The 16,510-nt window shown below is 49.8% G+C and overlaps 5 protein-coding genes across 5 annotated transcripts; 1 reads left to right on the forward strand and 4 right to left on the reverse strand.

Moving 5' to 3' along the window:
* Window positions 1-1,071: 1,071 nt before the first annotated feature.
* LOC112899728 (stellacyanin-like) lies at window positions 1,072-1,989 on the reverse strand. The gene is made up of 2 exons (XM_025968307.1): window positions 1,728-1,989; window positions 1,072-1,601 (listed from the first exon to the last, which is right to left on the reverse strand). The coding sequence occupies exons 1-2, from the start codon at window positions 1,897-1,899 to the stop codon at window positions 1,216-1,218; spliced, it is 558 nt and encodes a 185-aa protein (XP_025824092.1). The 5' UTR covers window positions 1,900-1,989; the 3' UTR covers window positions 1,072-1,215.
* A 1,481-nt stretch (window positions 1,990-3,470) lies between these two features.
* Window positions 3,471-4,615, reverse strand: LOC112899727 (mavicyanin-like). The gene is made up of 2 exons (XM_025968306.1): window positions 4,288-4,615; window positions 3,471-4,113 (listed from the first exon to the last, which is right to left on the reverse strand). The coding sequence occupies exons 1-2, from the start codon at window positions 4,451-4,453 to the stop codon at window positions 3,719-3,721; spliced, it is 561 nt and encodes a 186-aa protein (XP_025824091.1). The 5' UTR covers window positions 4,454-4,615; the 3' UTR covers window positions 3,471-3,718.
* Window positions 4,616-5,909: 1,294 nt separating this feature from the next.
* LOC112901207 lies at window positions 5,910-7,537 on the reverse strand. Its single transcript, XM_025970061.1, has 2 exons — window positions 6,830-7,537; window positions 5,910-6,715 (listed from the first exon to the last, which is right to left on the reverse strand). The coding sequence occupies exons 1-2, from the start codon at window positions 7,304-7,306 to the stop codon at window positions 6,086-6,088; spliced, it is 1,107 nt and encodes a 368-aa protein (XP_025825846.1). The 5' UTR covers window positions 7,307-7,537; the 3' UTR covers window positions 5,910-6,085.
* Window positions 7,538-9,018: 1,481 nt separating this feature from the next.
* Window positions 9,019-11,930, forward strand: LOC112901216 (GTP-binding protein YPTM2-like). The gene is made up of 8 exons (XM_025970075.1): window positions 9,019-9,193; window positions 10,187-10,259; window positions 10,586-10,633; window positions 10,712-10,759; window positions 10,980-11,051; window positions 11,135-11,290; window positions 11,514-11,617; window positions 11,694-11,930. Exons 1-8 carry the CDS (start codon window positions 9,180-9,182, stop codon window positions 11,788-11,790), a joined length of 612 nt encoding a protein of 203 aa, XP_025825860.1. The 5' UTR covers window positions 9,019-9,179; the 3' UTR covers window positions 11,791-11,930.
* A 446-nt stretch (window positions 11,931-12,376) lies between these two features.
* On the reverse strand, window positions 12,377-14,868 carry LOC112901023. The gene is made up of 5 exons (XM_025969836.1): window positions 14,464-14,868; window positions 14,025-14,259; window positions 13,814-13,888; window positions 13,665-13,710; window positions 12,377-12,604 (listed from the first exon to the last, which is right to left on the reverse strand). The coding sequence occupies exons 1-4, from the start codon at window positions 14,675-14,677 to the stop codon at window positions 13,677-13,679; spliced, it is 558 nt and encodes a 185-aa protein (XP_025825621.1). The 5' UTR covers window positions 14,678-14,868; the 3' UTR covers window positions 12,377-12,604; window positions 13,665-13,676.
* Between the last annotated feature and the right edge of the window lie 1,642 nt (window positions 14,869-16,510).

A 16,510-nucleotide genomic window follows, 5' to 3' on the forward strand; every position in this document is an offset into this window, starting at 1 on the left:
CGTGCAGGCGCCATTGCAGAAGCACGTGAGTGAGGCTTGATATCAGGGGCGAGATCCGTAGGGACACTGCTGCTGCACCCACCAGCTGAGCGGACAGACAGGGCGGACCGAGGCCGTGCGTCCCACTGCTGATCCCCAAGGTGGACGAAACAGCAGGGCGAAGTCCTATGATCGCATCACCCAAATCATTGAGGCACCCACCTAAATTCACACTTGGCATTTGGTAATCCGGCGCACCACTAGCAGCAGATGCCCAGGTACTCCAATGTGCCACCGAGAAAAGGAAGCTTCACCGAGACCGAGGGAAGGCTCACGAACTCGGGAGGGGCAATGGGGAGTGGGGAGCAGAGGAGGCCCGGGTGCCAGTGTGAAAGAAAAGTGTGCCTCCGCGTGGTCGAGCTCGCAGGCGCGGCGCAGACTCGCCTCGCGCCATCAGCCTGAGGCTCCGTCGCAGAAACGCCGCACAAACCCGTGGAATTACGGAAAGCGTATGGGATCTGCGATTCTGCAGGGCAACATGCGCCGGTCGGTGGTGTCGGTTGGCGCTGGCCTGGTTGGGAGAGGTCATCGTCGCACGTACGTATGAATCACGAGCAGCTGGGCCTGGGGAGCGATGGTTCGACGTATACATACGTGCGAGCGCGATCGTCCGGAGCTGGTCCCAGAGCCACCTGCCCCGATGTCTCGTATGCCCTGCTCGCCGGCCCCGGCCCCGCGCGCGGTTTGGTGCCTGACACCGCCGTCCGCCGGCGCTTCCCGGACTCCGAAGCTGACACAGCCCGGTGATGCAGGTTCGACGCCCAGAGCGGAGAGGTGGTTTGGCGTAAACGGCCGCCGTTGCCACGGCCTCAGATGATTCTTCTTACCCGCGGGGACGTCCAGCAGAAGCTGCTCGAAAGTTGAGAGTGATACGCCAGCCGCTGCTCCTGTCCGTGCTTGACACCGGCCTCCCCAGCGGTGCGTTCCGGACGTTCTTCCATGTGGGCGTAACGCATGGCGCTGTGGTGCCCTAGGACGAGCACAGATAGGCGGAAAAAGGACATCCCGAATGCGTTAATCTGACACGGCCAGTTTCGCAAACCGCCATATTTTTAGCACAGAAAGAAGCCAAGTACAAACTCGGTGAGCTCACGAACTCGTGCTTGAGTCGCTACTCGCGTCGCGCGTGTCGCCCTTGCGAATGTACAGCGCGTAAAATCAACGGGCACCTCTTCTTCATACTATAAGCAGAGCCGTAGCTACGAGCAGCCACGCCGCCAGCAGCGGTCCCGCCGTGGTCCGGCGGGACCCGCCGAAGAAGAGCCTGGGGACGCCCGCGTCGTCGTCGGTGCCGGGCGCGAGGGCGGCCTGCGGCGGGGCCTGCGGGGCCCCCGCCGGGGCCTCTCCTGCTCCGCCCGCCGGCTGGTTGACGAGCACGTGCAGCTTCATCCCGCCCAGGCAGTGCAGCTGGTTGCCACAGATGAAGTACCGGTCGCCGGGCGCCGTCAGCGGCACCGTCGTGTTGCCGTCGCTCCGGGACAGGACCGCGCTCGCCGCGCTGCAGTTCTTGAACCCGGCCTCGTCGACCTCGTCCAGGGTGTGGTACCTGGAGTACTGGAACACTGGATATCAAGGAGCACACCGTGAGCAAATCGTGTCGCGATCAGGGCCGTCGTTGGCTTCTGCATTCTGATCGAACAAGCTGTGAAGGAAACAGGCTCTGAACCGCAGCACGCGGTTCCTCGTACCTAGAACGTCGCCGACGTAGAAGGTTTTGCCGTTGGCCCACGACGGTAAGTCCGCGCTGAGATCCCACCCGGCTCTGTTCCCGACGTTGTACGAGGACGCCTCGGCTCTCCGGGCCACGCCGTCGGCGAGCAGCAGGACGCACAGCGCCAGAGCAACGCGAGCTCCGGCCATGGAGGACGGGGGTGCGCACCCGGAGATATGCTTCCAGTGGAGCGGCTGGGATCCAAGGTATCCATGCGTGGCCGAAAAGCTCAGATATATACAGAAACGGCAGTTCTTGTTGAAGATTGGTTACCTAATCAGCTAATCTCTCGAGCGCGTTCCGCAAGGTGGGGTGCCTGCTAGAGCTCGGTTTTGGAGGGTGTAGCACGCGAGCGACCACGCACAAGTCTGCAGGGTTCCAATTCCAACTGGGAAGGTGAAGCGGTCGTCTGATCTTTTTTCTTTTCTTTTCACATGATGAGATGGTTTTGATGATTTGAAAAGGTGATGCTGGGGAGGAAATCGGGGCGTGTTTGGTGAGGTTTGGTGATGCGGTTTCTTGTGTGTCGTTGCTAGTACTAAGGTATCGGCGGTTAAGCTGCCTCTTCCTGCTCCGAACTTTTGTTTACAGAGATGATGTCATGGGTTCGGTGTCCCTTGCTCGAGCAGGCAATCTCCTTCACGCCGCTGCTCTTGGTTGAAGCTGGCTGTCAATCCAATCGGAGCTCGATGCGCGCACGGTAAATTCTCGTTGAGCTGCGCAGCGTACGTGAGTAAAAGAATAGAATTGCCGATTGTTTTCGGAGGCAATTACCTACATGTCACTAAAGAAGCGGATATGCCACGGAAAAAAGTTACCATGTGCCATCTTTCATGATTTTTTCGCCACAAATAGTATCATGGGTATCTCTATCTCCAATAGATCCCCATTCTCCAATCCAACTATATTGTAGAAATATTATAAAATAGTACATTCCATTTACATTTTTCTCCTTTTCAATTATTATTGGAATGAATCAATAATCCACCCTAACTCACACTAATACGGTAGTGGAATTGAGATGAAATTATTGGAAATTGCAAAATAACTCTCTAAATAGTTAAGTGCCCACCATAATAGTTGGTCCTATTCGTTTGGGTTGGGTGGCTTGGAACGTCGGGAACAAGGGCGGTTCGGTGAGAGTATGAGGTGCGACATTCCTAAACACAGGACAAAAGGGCTCTTTGGCCCACCGTCCACGGCAGGATCAAAGGAAACTACGCTTTTTCTCCCCAATCAATGATTAGTTGATCCACCACTTGTATATGTTTACGGTTTCAAAATTGAAGATGTTGGAGGATGAGTCGACCGTACCACTGACCCATTGTTAAAACTAAAAGTTTCCTCGCTATACGCTATATATATAGATCTGCCCATGTAAGGATAAATTTTTTTTAAGAAAAATGTAAAGGCTCTTGGATCCCCGGACTAGTTTTCAGTCCCATCATATCGGATGTTTGGACATCAATTAGAAGTACTAAATATAGCTTAATTATAAACCAATTGCATAAATGGAGATTAATTCGCGAGATGAATCAATTAAGCTTAATTAGTATATGATTTGGCAATGTTGCGCTGCATTAAACATGTATCAATTAGATTTAATGGATTCGTCTCGTGAATTAATCTCTATTTATGCAATTAGCTTATATTTAGTCTTAGTATCCAAATATTTGACGTGACCTAAAATTAAAAAAAATTAGTCCCGCATCCAAACAGCTTAAGGAAAAAGTTTTATTGTCAGTGAACAATAAGAACCGTACCACGAGTAGCCAAAAAAAATCACAATAAAAACTTACAGAACAACACGCGCGCGCGCGCACATCCAGACACTTCGGAGGTAGCAGTAACCTATGCTAGTGCCGTAAGCTCAGAACATCCAGACACACATCCAGACATGTTCAGCTCGCTTCGGGCCCTCGGGGGACGACAAATGAAGAGATCGGAAGGAAACAGGAGGCCTCCAAGTCAGCCCATCATGGCAGCGAGGCCCACGGCCCCGAGCAGCAGGCCCGTCGTGAGGAGGGCCCCGCTGGCAGCAGCCGCACCGCTCGCGCTCGAATCCGACTCGGTCGCGGCCGCCGTCGAGCCGGCCGCGGGCGTCGCGTTCGTCGACCGCATGGAGGGACCCGACGACGCCGTCGTCGCGGGGGCGCTGTCGCCGCCGGAGACCGTGACGGCGAGCTTCATGCCCGCGGCGCAGTGGCCCGCGGCGCCGCAGATGAAGTAGCGGGTGCCCGGCTTGGTGAGCGGGATGGTGGTGCTCTGGTCCCGGTGCGACCGCAGCGGGTTGCTCGCCGAGCACGCGCCGTGGTCCGCCTCGCTCACCTCCAGCACCGAGTGCGCCGCGTCGTACTGGAACGCTGCGAGAGAAGCCGCGCGCGATCAGTCCTCGTGCACGGTCCGATCCATGGCACGGCCAGCGAGCCACGCACTGAGATTTCTAACAAACATGCTTCCTGCCCCAATGGCAGAGCTAGCTTTGGCAGCACATGCATGTAACTGAATGTGAGGACGAGCTTCGCATTGGTGCTTACAGAGAGTGTCGCCGACGCTGAACGGCTTGCCCTTGGCCCAGGCAGCGTAGTCCACCCCCGGCTTCCACCCGGACGAGCCGCCCACCGTGTAGTCCTTCGCGGACGCCGGCACGCCGGCGACGACGAGGAGGATGGCCAGGAGCAGGCCGCGCTGAGTGCCAGCCATCTCACGAGATTATCTGGTGAGATATTGAGCCAACGACGCCCAGATTACAGGAGAGAGATCGAGAGCTGCTCGGGACAGGGATCAATGGACAAGACTGCTGGGGGCGTTGAGAGCGGTCGTTGTTAAATAGGCCGGAGTCGGTTATGATCAGCTCTGTCCATTCTGTCTTTGAGGGATTCTAACGTGCAATGGCGTACCAGCTTTTCTCGTCGCTTTAGTCCTCGCGCAGATGAGTACGAAGAAGGTATTTAGTGCCTGCCTTTGCCCCAGGGAAAAGAGAAGAAAGGGCCTGGAAATGAGTTTAATGACATACCTAATACAAAGGTGCACCGTAAGTACTTCAGTAAGTTAGACGACGATGATGGTTGAACAGACCAATAATTGTTTTTGATAGGAGGAACAAACCAAACAGTTTGATCGTTTGTGTACTGAAACATTTTTTTTTGTGGTGGAACATCGCCGTTGAATGAGTTGCTTTGCTTATTGATCCGGGAATAAGGACAGCAACATGGCGCCATAACTATTGCAACGGTAGGGGGATTAGTGAAATAGTTTTTCCTGAACGAATTCTTATGAAATACTACCAGCAACTAAAAAGGAGTCTAGAACTGCTGCTGCTGGTGGTGCTTGCAGAATGAGCCACACCAAATTTAAAGCCATCTAGACGTGCTATTATTTTGGCACTTTAGTTTGTTGCCAGTACAGGCTCCTTTTGGCATCTTTTAATCCAGGGTTTCTGCATCGTCGTCTGACTCAGGTTTTGCTGTTCGATTGGACTAACCTGGGAGTAAAATCAGCGTAATAAATGTACATGTTTGTGGAATATCTGAATTCTCACCTGAATCTCTCTTCTTTCTCTAACTAACGGCCCCTCTCCATCGAGCTCTGCCAGGTGGATGTCCAGGCCTCCCCACGACAAAATTCGCAACAAGATTTGAACCAAGTCAAGCATCCACAGACAACGCATCCCTTTCTGTGTGGTCTCATATAGACAACGCATCCCTTTCCTTTTCGCAATGATAACACTTGACGATGCAACAAAAACAATAGCCATCCCAGCAAACTGAAAAGCATAGCGCAACAAGCCAAAATCAAAACGGAAGTTGCAACAGGTTACAGGTAGAAATACCGCTGCAGGCCTGCAAATTTCAGGAGTTGGAATTGCAACGTACAAGCAGTTCGAGTCGTCCTAAACATTGTTCAGAGTTCAGACCACACATACATATAAAAAGAGATCAAGAAGGATGTTCAAATACAAACTCACGAATCCTACTCTTGAAGTACTCCAGCAGGCAGGCGTTGTCCTGCTCTAAACAAGTTTTTTTTTTTTGGCGAGGAGTAAAACAAGTTCATTTTGAACTCCATAGCTGTCGAGTTGGGCCGATGGCGGTCTGTGCGTGCTTTGGCTTAGAAACCGTACTCACCTTAGATTGAAAAGCTAAAATTCAAGCTCGATCTGGACTCTCTAGTCCCCAAAGAACTCGAGTATTGATTGTATTGGCACTCCAAAAGCACAATATTGAAGCCTAAAGGATTTAAAAGAGTACATAGCATACCACAGGCGGTGAACAAGTGATTACGTGCTATCATGAAACGATAGGTCGATAGCGCAGGCCGCGGGGCATTTCGAAGTTACATGTAGTTCGGCACGGTCGCACTGATCAAGAGCTCGCCACCACCTGCTGGCATGACGACCACGAGCCCCTCGTCGGCGCACGGCATGACGCAGTACGATACGTGCACGGGCTTCCTCCCCTCCAGCGCCAGATCCTGGAGACCGAGACCGAGACCGGGCTCATCGCGCCACAGCGCAGCTCGAGGCGCGGGGCACGGCTTCTGGTCACCATCCGCCGCACACGTCTGGACCTTCAGCCCCTCCGAGCCGTCGCGGGCCACGACCGTGAATCGCGGGGGCGCCCTGGCGCCGAGCCTCTCGCTGGCCGTGGCGACGCAGGCCGCCGCGAGCGCGCGGTGGTCGGGCGTGCCGGCGGCGGCGGCCCTGAAGAGCACGGTCGTGGTGTTGTTGTCGGTGGCGGTCGCGGTGTCGAGCGGGACGGACTTGACGTGCTTGGCGGCGGCGCCTGTGCTCCGGATGTAGCGCGTGTACTGGATCACCGGGTTGGCGACGAGCTCGCCCTGTGCCTGCAGCTCCGCGAGCTTGCGAGCCCACGACTTGAGGAAGCGGACGAGGGACAGCGGGTCGGCGAGGAGAAGACTGCAGCTGGCGCCGACGGCGTAGCCGCCGTCCTGGAATCGTGTCAGCTGCGAAGGGGAACGCGACATTGCTGTGAGTTGGGTTACCGGTTGCCCCATTAATTTCTGGTGAGATCTGCCTGTGACTGATCGGTGGGCCCAAGGCCGGGACTATCACCGTACCTGCACGAAGAACGGCGCGCAGATGTCGGGCTCGTGCGCGTCCACGTCGGTCCACAGCGCCAGCGCGGCCTCCTGCCTCTCCCGGTCGGCGCCCCTCGCCTCCAAGAACGCCGCCATGGTCGCCTCCACCGAGGCCTGGACCAGCCGCACGCCGGTGTCCCTGAGCTTGACCTCCCACAGGCACCCGTCGCCACCGCCGCGGCCCAGCCGCCCCGCCATCTCCGGGTGGTCGACGAGCGCCGCGCTGAGCGACTCCTTCACCCACGCCGCGCGCTCCCTCGCCGTGGCCTCCAGCTCGCCGCCCGCGCCGGCGCCGCGGTAGTAGAGCACGGCGCGAAAGTGGCGCTGCAGCTCCGCGGCGGCCAGCGGCGGCCCCGACACCGCGATGGGCAGCGACCGCCCCGACCCGGCGTCGCGCGCCGGGACGGCGGTCTGCATGGACTCGACGTGGACGAGCACGGGCGCCGCTGCCGCCATCTCGGCGTGCTCGCTCGCTAGCTGCCTTGCTACCTCTGGCCGTGCAGAAAGACTAGGAACTAGGAAGTTGTTCTTGACCTGACAGGATTCACAAGAATGTATGGTGCCGTGCGTATTGGAGTTTCGGAGCAGGCCTCAATTTATACGTGGAGATGCAAGTCTCAGGCTCTGCGCGTCGATTTGCAATTGGGAAATACACTGCCCAAACGCAAAGGCGCCAAGGCCTTGGAAGGTTTGGATGAATTTCAGCGAGAATGGAAGCTATCTTATGAAATTTTAGTGTGGAGTGTGTCAGTTTGACTAGGTGTCAGTATCACTTGGGAGTTGGTTGAAATGGCAGGATTCAGACGTTCGTTCTCGTTAGCTTGGTTTTGGCTAGCTACTCACGGCAACTCGATGGTTTATTACTCCTGCCAGGCGGTTGGTCACGCATATGTTATGTGCTTATGGTGAGGAGTTGGTTTTCTGCGGGAGTGGATTGTTTGGATGGCAACGATCAATCACTCGCCGCAAGTTGCCAAGTTGGTGCTGGAAAACTGTTGCTTGTTGCTGGCTCGCTTCTAAGTTAGTCCTGAACTCTGATGCGCCTAAGGGAGGAAGACAAGTGACATATCCTGGAGTAAAACCCCCGGTTCAATAAGCGGATTCTTACTTTTGAACTCTTTCGAAAAGATGCGGGAGTGACAAGTGACATGCTCTTGCAATCCGACGAGGAAAAGAAGAAACTAGCCATGAAATGGGATGGGCCTGATTAGATAGCAGTACTGGCCCAACAAGGTAGTGGGGTTCCAGCCGAGCCCAGAAACACAAACAAGGCCCGAGTTCGATAATTCTAACATAGTCAACATATCCAATTTACCACAATAGGATTGGATACGAGGGACAGAGATTCAGAGGAACCTCTTGATTGATTTCGAATAAGTCATCAATAAAAATTTATTTAAAAATCATTGAAGTATTTGAAAATATTTAGTGAAGTGAAATAGAAAACGTATTACAAGCGCATTATTTTTTCAACCCTTGAGGGTTTATTCGACTAATCGCTTTTCACTATAAGGTTATGGTATTAGATAAACCAAAATAGGAAGCTACAGTTCAAACAAAAGACTGCAGTAATCTTCAATCCGGAACGGCAGCCGTGCTACACGTCAATGATCTTATATATCATCTCATACAAATTTACTACGATTTTTCATCAGATGGCGGAGAGAGAGGGATGAAAGAGAACAAGATAGTTGTTTCACGAGATAACTGCCTCATAGGCTAAAATTTAGAAGTATGAAATCTGTCACCATTGTACAGGTTGTTGTTGCCATGTAACTCATAATACTTTCTTTTTCTACGCACATATTATAAAATTATATACTTATAAAATATTATATATATTGTCTGTTATATTAAAGGATAAGACAATATATAACACCGTCTATTGACCGTACCAATGTAACTTGCTCTCACTGACACCCACACCGTAATACAAGAGAGTACGCTGTTTGAATTTAATAACATGTGATTTCCCGCGAACCACGGAGGTCAAGTAAACGATCCCAGTCACCCACCACCGCCGAAGCTCCTGTCTCCATTGTCATCAGCGGCCTCTGACACCGAAGCAACACACGAGGTTAACACGGCACCAGGCCGAGTGCTGCACTACACGTGTACAGGGGCAGTCCCGTAATTTGCCCCACCCCACCTATATGACTCGCCGTTCCGCCCACCTCAAAATTTCCCCGTTTCCAATCCCGTCGCCTCTCCTGCCCCCCGCGATCGACGCCTCCGCCCGATCCGCTCGTCGCAACCGCCGGAGGAGAAGGCGCGAAGCGGGAGGCAGGCCAGGCCGGACGGCGGTTCGACCCGCGGGGCTCGATTCGATATGAATCCCGAGTAGTAAGTCCCACGAATCCTCCCTCCAGCCGGCTCTGATCCGCGTGCTTTCTGTATCGAGGTTTCTGTGCGCGCGTGTGTCGCAATCGCTTGGAGGTGGAGGGAGTCGTGTGTTTGCGATTGGTTAGAGGTGTGAGCTGGAGCTGTTGCGAGGATGCGATCGGGCTCGCCGAGTTTGGCCTTGTCCCGGGTTTTTGGATCTGGATCTGATGGTTACATCTGGGGTTGTTCTGTTGGAATATGCGATTGATACGTGAATTCTTGTGCTGGAATGATCGTGACGCGAGTTGCACCTCCACCATTACGAGGCAAGATTTGTTCAGTGTGCAGATCTTCCTTTTTTTATCTTCATTGTCGCCGCTCATTGAAAATTTGTAGTAAAATGGGCCGAGATAGATGAGTTTATAGAGAATTGGGTCGTCATTAGACGGTATAAACGCAGGGCGCTCGTTGAGCATGTGTAAACCCTACAGGCAGGATCATACATGCAGCTGTCTCTGCATTTTGTTAACCATGTCTTAATCACACATTTGCCTCGTGAATATGGTCCTAGCTCAATTTAAGACAACATCTTGACAGTTCTACCATTGATGAACATTATTAATCAATTCTGCAATTTAAATGTGTAGCTGTAGCTTGTTCACTGAATTCAGCCCATGTCTTCCTGCCCAAAGAATTCTACACTAGAGGTTTTTAAAACTAGTGTGTCAAAAAAAAAATGCCATGGTTCGTTTGCATTAATTGGAGGTAGTTGTGCTCAGTCTTTGAGTTTTGGTGCTGACTGGAGGAGTACAGAAAATTTGGATTCGGCTGCTTATGGACCACTCTCCATTGGTTTGTTTAGTGTTATGCGTTACTAATTTTGTTTTGACCTTTGTGTGGGAAAGTGAGTTGAACTGTGAACTGACGAGCTTCATACAAGATGCCGCTAAATTAATCCACTTATTGTCATTGTCGTACCAATATAACATTAGCCTGTGTTCTGTTGATTTTCAGCGACTACCTCTTCAAGCTTCTGCTTATTGGTGATTCTGGTGTTGGCAAGTCATGCCTCCTCCTGAGATTTGCGGTATGGGTTGTATGTCCTTTGTGTCGTTGTGAAGTTATTTCGGCATGCTGTGGCATAAAATTTATCAATTTTCTTGTTCATCACACCGTTGGTGCATGATACATGTAAATGTGATTTGGTGAAAGACTGAAAGTGCAATATGCCACTTCAGTGCATAGTGCAGACTGCTAGCAAACATTTACTGGTGGCTTAACTCAAAACTGTTTTCTGAAACATTGAGTCTAACAATGAAGGCATATCATGGCATCATGCTTGCATGTATATGCACTGCTTTCCTTCATAAGTGTGTCTATGATTTATCTGACATGTGGCCTCATTTATCATAGGATGACTCGTACCTGGACAGTTATATCAGTACAATTGGAGTCGACTTTGTGAGTTTGCTTTTCTTTCATTTATTCTGAATGTAGGTTCATGCAATGCAAAGTAGTAATTTCATGATTTCTTTACAGAAAATTCGTACAGTTGAGCAGGACGGGAAGACCATCAAGCTTCAGATTGTAAGTCTTAACATGTTAGCTTCTATAAACTATTTTACTGTGCCAAGTCACCGAGAACTAGCAAACATAAATCCTTTTTCTTAATCTAAAAACTGTGGTCACTTAAATCTGTAAACCTGTATTACCAGTTCCTTCCGTTCCTGACTATGAACTAATTATCTTCTTAGAGTCACGACTTTTCCAGCCTTTTTTTTAAATAACTTCTATTCAATCATTACAGTGGGATACTGCTGGGCAAGAACGTTTCAGGACAATTACCAGCAGCTACTACCGAGGAGCCCATGGCATTATCGTACGTTGCTCACATAGCTAATAATTATTCTTCAGTGTCCCATGATAAGTATATAACTTTGCATTTTATTCATGGATGTGCAGATTGTATATGATGTCACAGACCAAGAAAGCTTCAACAATGTAAAGCAATGGCTGAATGAAATTGATCGTTATGCAAGCGACAATGTAAACAAGCTCCTTGTTGGGAACAAGTGTGACTTGACGGCAAACAAAGTTGTGTCATATGAAGCAGGCAAGGTGAGTTATGGAATAAACTGTCCGTCATAATTGCGGGAATGTATCTTGTGAATCAAGAGAGTGGTAACAGAAATGGAATTTGTGATGAGGTTTGGTTAGGCTAACTAGTGTGAACAAATGTCAAATCTGAATTGCGACTTAACCCTTGCTGATTCTTTGCTATTAAGCACATAGGTTTGATTTATTGTTTGCTCATATTATCTTCGCACATCATGTCTGTTAGGCTCTTGCTGATGAGATGGGCATCCCATTCATGGAGACCAGTGCCAAGAGTGCTACTAATGTGGAGCAGGCTTTCATGGCTATGGCTGCATCCATTAAGACCAGGTACTTCATCACAACTCAAAACTTATCGAATAATGATGACCTGTTATGATCATAACCATGGTCTTTATTGTTTCAGGATGGCTAGCCAACCTGCTGCAGCTAATGCCAGGCCACCAACCGTGCAGATTCGTGGCCAGCCCGTTAACCAGAAGACGTCCTGCTGCTCTTCCTAGATTATTCATTTCTTTCAGTTCATGTAAACTTTGATGCACTGTTACTACTGTTTGCTTGTGATGCGTTTGTAATATTCCCTGTTAATTGTCTAAATAGCATTTTTCATATAATTCAAGTGATCAATTATCTTGACTGAGCACTTCAGTGTCCGTTCTTGTTTCCACATCTAAATTGCTGTTGCTGTGGCCCACATGGCAAACTAACAAATCGATTCTGCCAGCAAAATCTAACCTGCTAACTTCTCTCCAATCTTTTGTTCTGCCGTCTTTGTTGGTCGATTGTGTGTGTCGGGCAAGGCTTACATTCCTTTACAAGTCTGTTGAACAAATGACTTAAAACGGCTGAGCTTTGTATTCTCTGGGTACTCCCAACACCTGACTCCATTGAAACGAGTGGCTCCAAAGAACGTAAATCAGATATGCATGCAAATTACATGACAAACAAGTTCACATTCATGAATGAACGAATGCAGCAAACAAGATCACCAAGCATGTGGAATCATTCAGTAAGAGCATCAGATGATAAATCCCAAGAAAAGATCAAAAGAAATCCCGTTCAGAAGGTCTAATTCCCAAGACTCGGCAATACAACAATTAGGAAGGTCTAATTCCACTGGAATCGTAAAAATCTGACATTGTGAGGACATATATGTCGTGGAAAATGAAACGAGCATGGAGAGTGCCAACCCTCTCCTCACATTACAGAGATCTGCTAAACGTGAAAGGTACTATGCAGATATGTAACCAGCGTCCCAAGACATGATGACCACCCACGAACTGTACAGTACTCCTCCCTTCCTCAATCTTTGGCGTTCTGCAAAGCAACACAAGAGAGATATTGTCATAAGCACGAAGTGGCCACACGTTTCATAATTAACTGGAAAAAATCGAAACATTTCCTTGCACTTATGTTGATCATTACAGTAATAAACTAGATGTATGCCAATGCAGAGGAATTCCAAATTCTTTGAAAGCTAACATTCATCACTGTACAGTTGTTTGTACTAATGGCCCTTCTCAACACTAATTTCTGGCTTCCGAACATAGTTGTTCATGTTACTAAAAGAAGCTGTGTAAACCAACAATAAAAAATTGCCACAGCAACAAGTTTGTCATGAACCATGACAATGACACTGCAGATGAGCATCACGCTGTGCATTGGGCATCTGAACGAACTGATATGATGCAACAGGAAGGAAATGACAAACAGTTTGCCTACAGTTTTGAACTAAATTTGAATACAGAAACCAAATAGCTATTATTTGTTTGACAAACACACATAATGATCATAATTCTATAATACTTTTTCTGTTCAATTTCTGTGCAGATTGTTTCACAAATTCAAAATCCTACACAGATGCAACAGCAAAATTGGGAAGACATTCACTCTGGTGGTTGATCAAACAACAGAGTTGCAGTGACGAACCCAGGAAGGCAATGCAGCTAACTACTGGCAGACAATAACTGTGCGAAAGACCAAACTAGCCATGCACTGGTTTATACTTGCAAATAAGATGATCTATTTCACATGCTGCAGCCACAAATCATCAAGTGACTAAGCTCAATTATCACCAACTCTGCAACGTTAATGTCCATATTTCAAAGTTTTGCATCAGATTAGCATACAGAGACCAATTAACCATCATCTGATGCACAAAAACGCACAGCAGTATCATTTCTATTGAAATCTCCTGTTCAATTTCTCTGCGGGTCGCCCACAGATTGAGAAAATACCACACATCAAAACAGGACACACATTATTGCTGAAATGACTAATCGAACTACACAAAGCTGTCGGACAATCCACAACTGAATCCAAGTACCGTGCAAAATTCAGATGCAGCAAACATAGATGGATCAGGAGGATCACATACCTTACGGCCTTCCTACACCTCGTCCTCCCAGTCATCGTCCTCCTCACTGCAACAAACCCCAGAAAAACAGATCGCAACATCATCAACAACGCTCGAACAGATCGCCGACACAAACCCAAATAGATCAAAATCAAGTGGCGCACGCGTACCAGTGCCGCATGGCCCGCATGTAGTCCGCGGTGCTGCTCCCGACGAGGCGGAGCGTGCGCTTCCCCTCATTCTTCCTGCACGCGGACATCGCAAGCATCACAAATCAAACCCATCAAAATACCGAAATAATCCGCATGAAATTCACCGTCACGCGGGCACTCCAAGTTGCAATCGACAAGAGGAAGCAATGGACGCAGAGCAACAAGATACCTGTGTCGTGTGCGGCGGTCAATGAGGGGGCGGCGGTCGAAGGGCGACTTGAAGCGGGTGTAGCGGAGTTCGTCGTCGTCGTAGTAGTCGTAGTTCACCGCCTTGTCCATCTTCGCGAGATAGCGCTTGACCTTCTTCACGGCGACGCCGGCTCCCCCTCTCGCCTCAGACCAGGGGATCCCGTGCGGGTGGAAGCCCTGGGCGACCTCCAGAAAACGTGGGCTCCCGTACCCATCTGCAGCACACGCCGAGCAAGGCAACCGAACGAAATCCGTCAGAGATGAAGCAACCAAGCAAGCCAAATCCGCGAGGAAACGAAGCAACCAAGCGAATCCGCGAGAAAACGAAGCAACCAAACCAAATCCGCGAGAAACGAAACAATAGAACCCAAATTGGAAGCACATTAGGATGATCAGATACGATCGGGCAGCGAACGTACATCGGTAGTACAGCACACCATCGGTGAGGGGAGGAACGAGCTCGGTGCGGGAACCAATCCCTAGCCTTCCGACGCTAGGAGGGCGGAGTCTGAGACGATGGTGGCGTGGGTGCGGAATTGATCTCGTGTAAGGCAAGGTGCAGAACTCTCCTCTGTTCTCTACTCTCTTCTCTGTGAGACTGTGTCTGCGAGGGGAGGAGGTCACGTGATCCATATGGAGCAAGAAGACACGAGCACGCTATGGTTTTGGACTTCGAATTCTTTCTTCTCGTACAAGACAGCACAATGCGCGGGGACTATGTGTTGTAGTGGATGACTTGTGGGGTCAGGAGAGTATTGGTTCCCAGAGTTTCTGGGAAAGTGGAGAGGCTTTGAGCTTCTGGGTATGGAATGGGTGAGAATAAACAAACGCAGCAGTACTGGCGCGAAACCCAGGTTGTTGAGCCAGGAAACTGGTCACGTGAGAGGCGCTTGTTGATGTGGTTGGGCCGCGTTCCAGCCTTCGATGAATTTGAAAGGAGAAGAACGTTTTTTTTGGGAGAAAAAGGAGAATGTTTGTCTCCAGGGCTTCGGCTGTTTTGCCCGATACTCGGGTTCATGCTCGGTGGGCTTTCACCTTACACTTAAAAACTGTTGGAATATTTGAGTCTAGCCCATATAAATTTAAATAATTTCTATAAAATTTTAAAGGCATATTAGTGCATAGGTGCATGGTAACAAGTTAGTCCCATCTTGTTAGAAGAGGTGGAGTGAATCTAACTTAAATAGTTGGATGCTCTCCATGCTCTTGCAAGCGTGGGTGAGAGGAAGAAGGAAGAACATACGCGTGCGTTCGCCTCGCCTCGCCGGGCTTCGGGCGAAGGACGCGCGCACGCGACGTGCGCATGAATGGTCCGTCAAAATCCGGATCCAACCCTTACGGGCATGCGGCTTCTTTTTGCCCATCGGCTCTCCGGTATCGAGCGAACTGTTACGGCTGTAAAGAGCCGATCGTTCTCGATCCTGCACCGGGAGAGGGCGAATAAAGTTTTTGGGAAGTGCTCTACGCGACTGCTCGAACGCTTCCACATCGCCGTCCTCTACGTCCTCGTCACCACTGCTCGTCTACCTCCTCGTCAGTGGGGTGCGTGGAGGTGCTGATCATCGTTGTCGTCATCTTTGCCTGGTTATTCCAGTCACACAAGACACGTACGGTTTTCTATCCCTAACTATACTTTTCATACCTAGTATGATCTGGTCAGGATTGATATTGCTGCTGCAATATTTTATCTTAAATTATGTTATGAGCATGTTTAGATCTATTCATTTTCTGTACGTAATTTTCATCATGGATTAATTTAAAACTGAAACTCCTAATTTTTTTCAACAATCCAAAAACCTTATTATAGGAATTTCAGTTTCATGGCTGGATTTGTTGATGCTCTGAGACCCGAGAAGTTCTCTGGCGAGCACTTTAAGAGATGGCAAACGAGAGTGATTCTGTGGCTCTCTGCCATGAACATGCTGTGGGTGTCTAAGGGAAAACCTGAGGGGACTCTCACCCCTGAATAGGAGAAGGCCTTTACCGAGACCAACACACTTTTTGTGGGCGCTGTGATCGGTACACTTGTAGATCGTCTTCAGGATGTGTACCTCCATCACACAGACGCTAAAAAGTTGTGGGACGCCCTGGAGGCCGACTATGGCGGTACAGATGCTGGCGCTGAGCTGTACATCATGGAGCAGTACCATGACTACAAGATGACCGATGGAAAATCTGTAGTGCTCATGAGATACAGTGCATGGCTAAGGAGTTTGAGCACCTCAAGATCAACCTACCCGACAAGTTTGTGGCTGGTGACATCATTGCCAAGTTGCCTCCTTCATGGAGGGATTTCGCCACTATTCTCAAACATAAGAGGATGGAGATATCAGTGTCTAATCTGATAGCATCCCTTGATGTTGAGGAAAAAGCTCGGGCTAAGGATGGACGATCTAAGGCTGCTGAGGGCCAGACTAGCGCCAATATGGTGCAAAAGTCTCATGGCAAAGGCAAGGGCAAGGGAAA

Source organism: Panicum hallii, chromosome 7 (assembly GCF_002211085.1).
Source record: "Panicum hallii strain FIL2 chromosome 7, PHallii_v3.1, whole genome shotgun sequence".
NCBI classification, from domain to species: domain Eukaryota; kingdom Viridiplantae; phylum Streptophyta; class Magnoliopsida; order Poales; family Poaceae; genus Panicum; species Panicum hallii.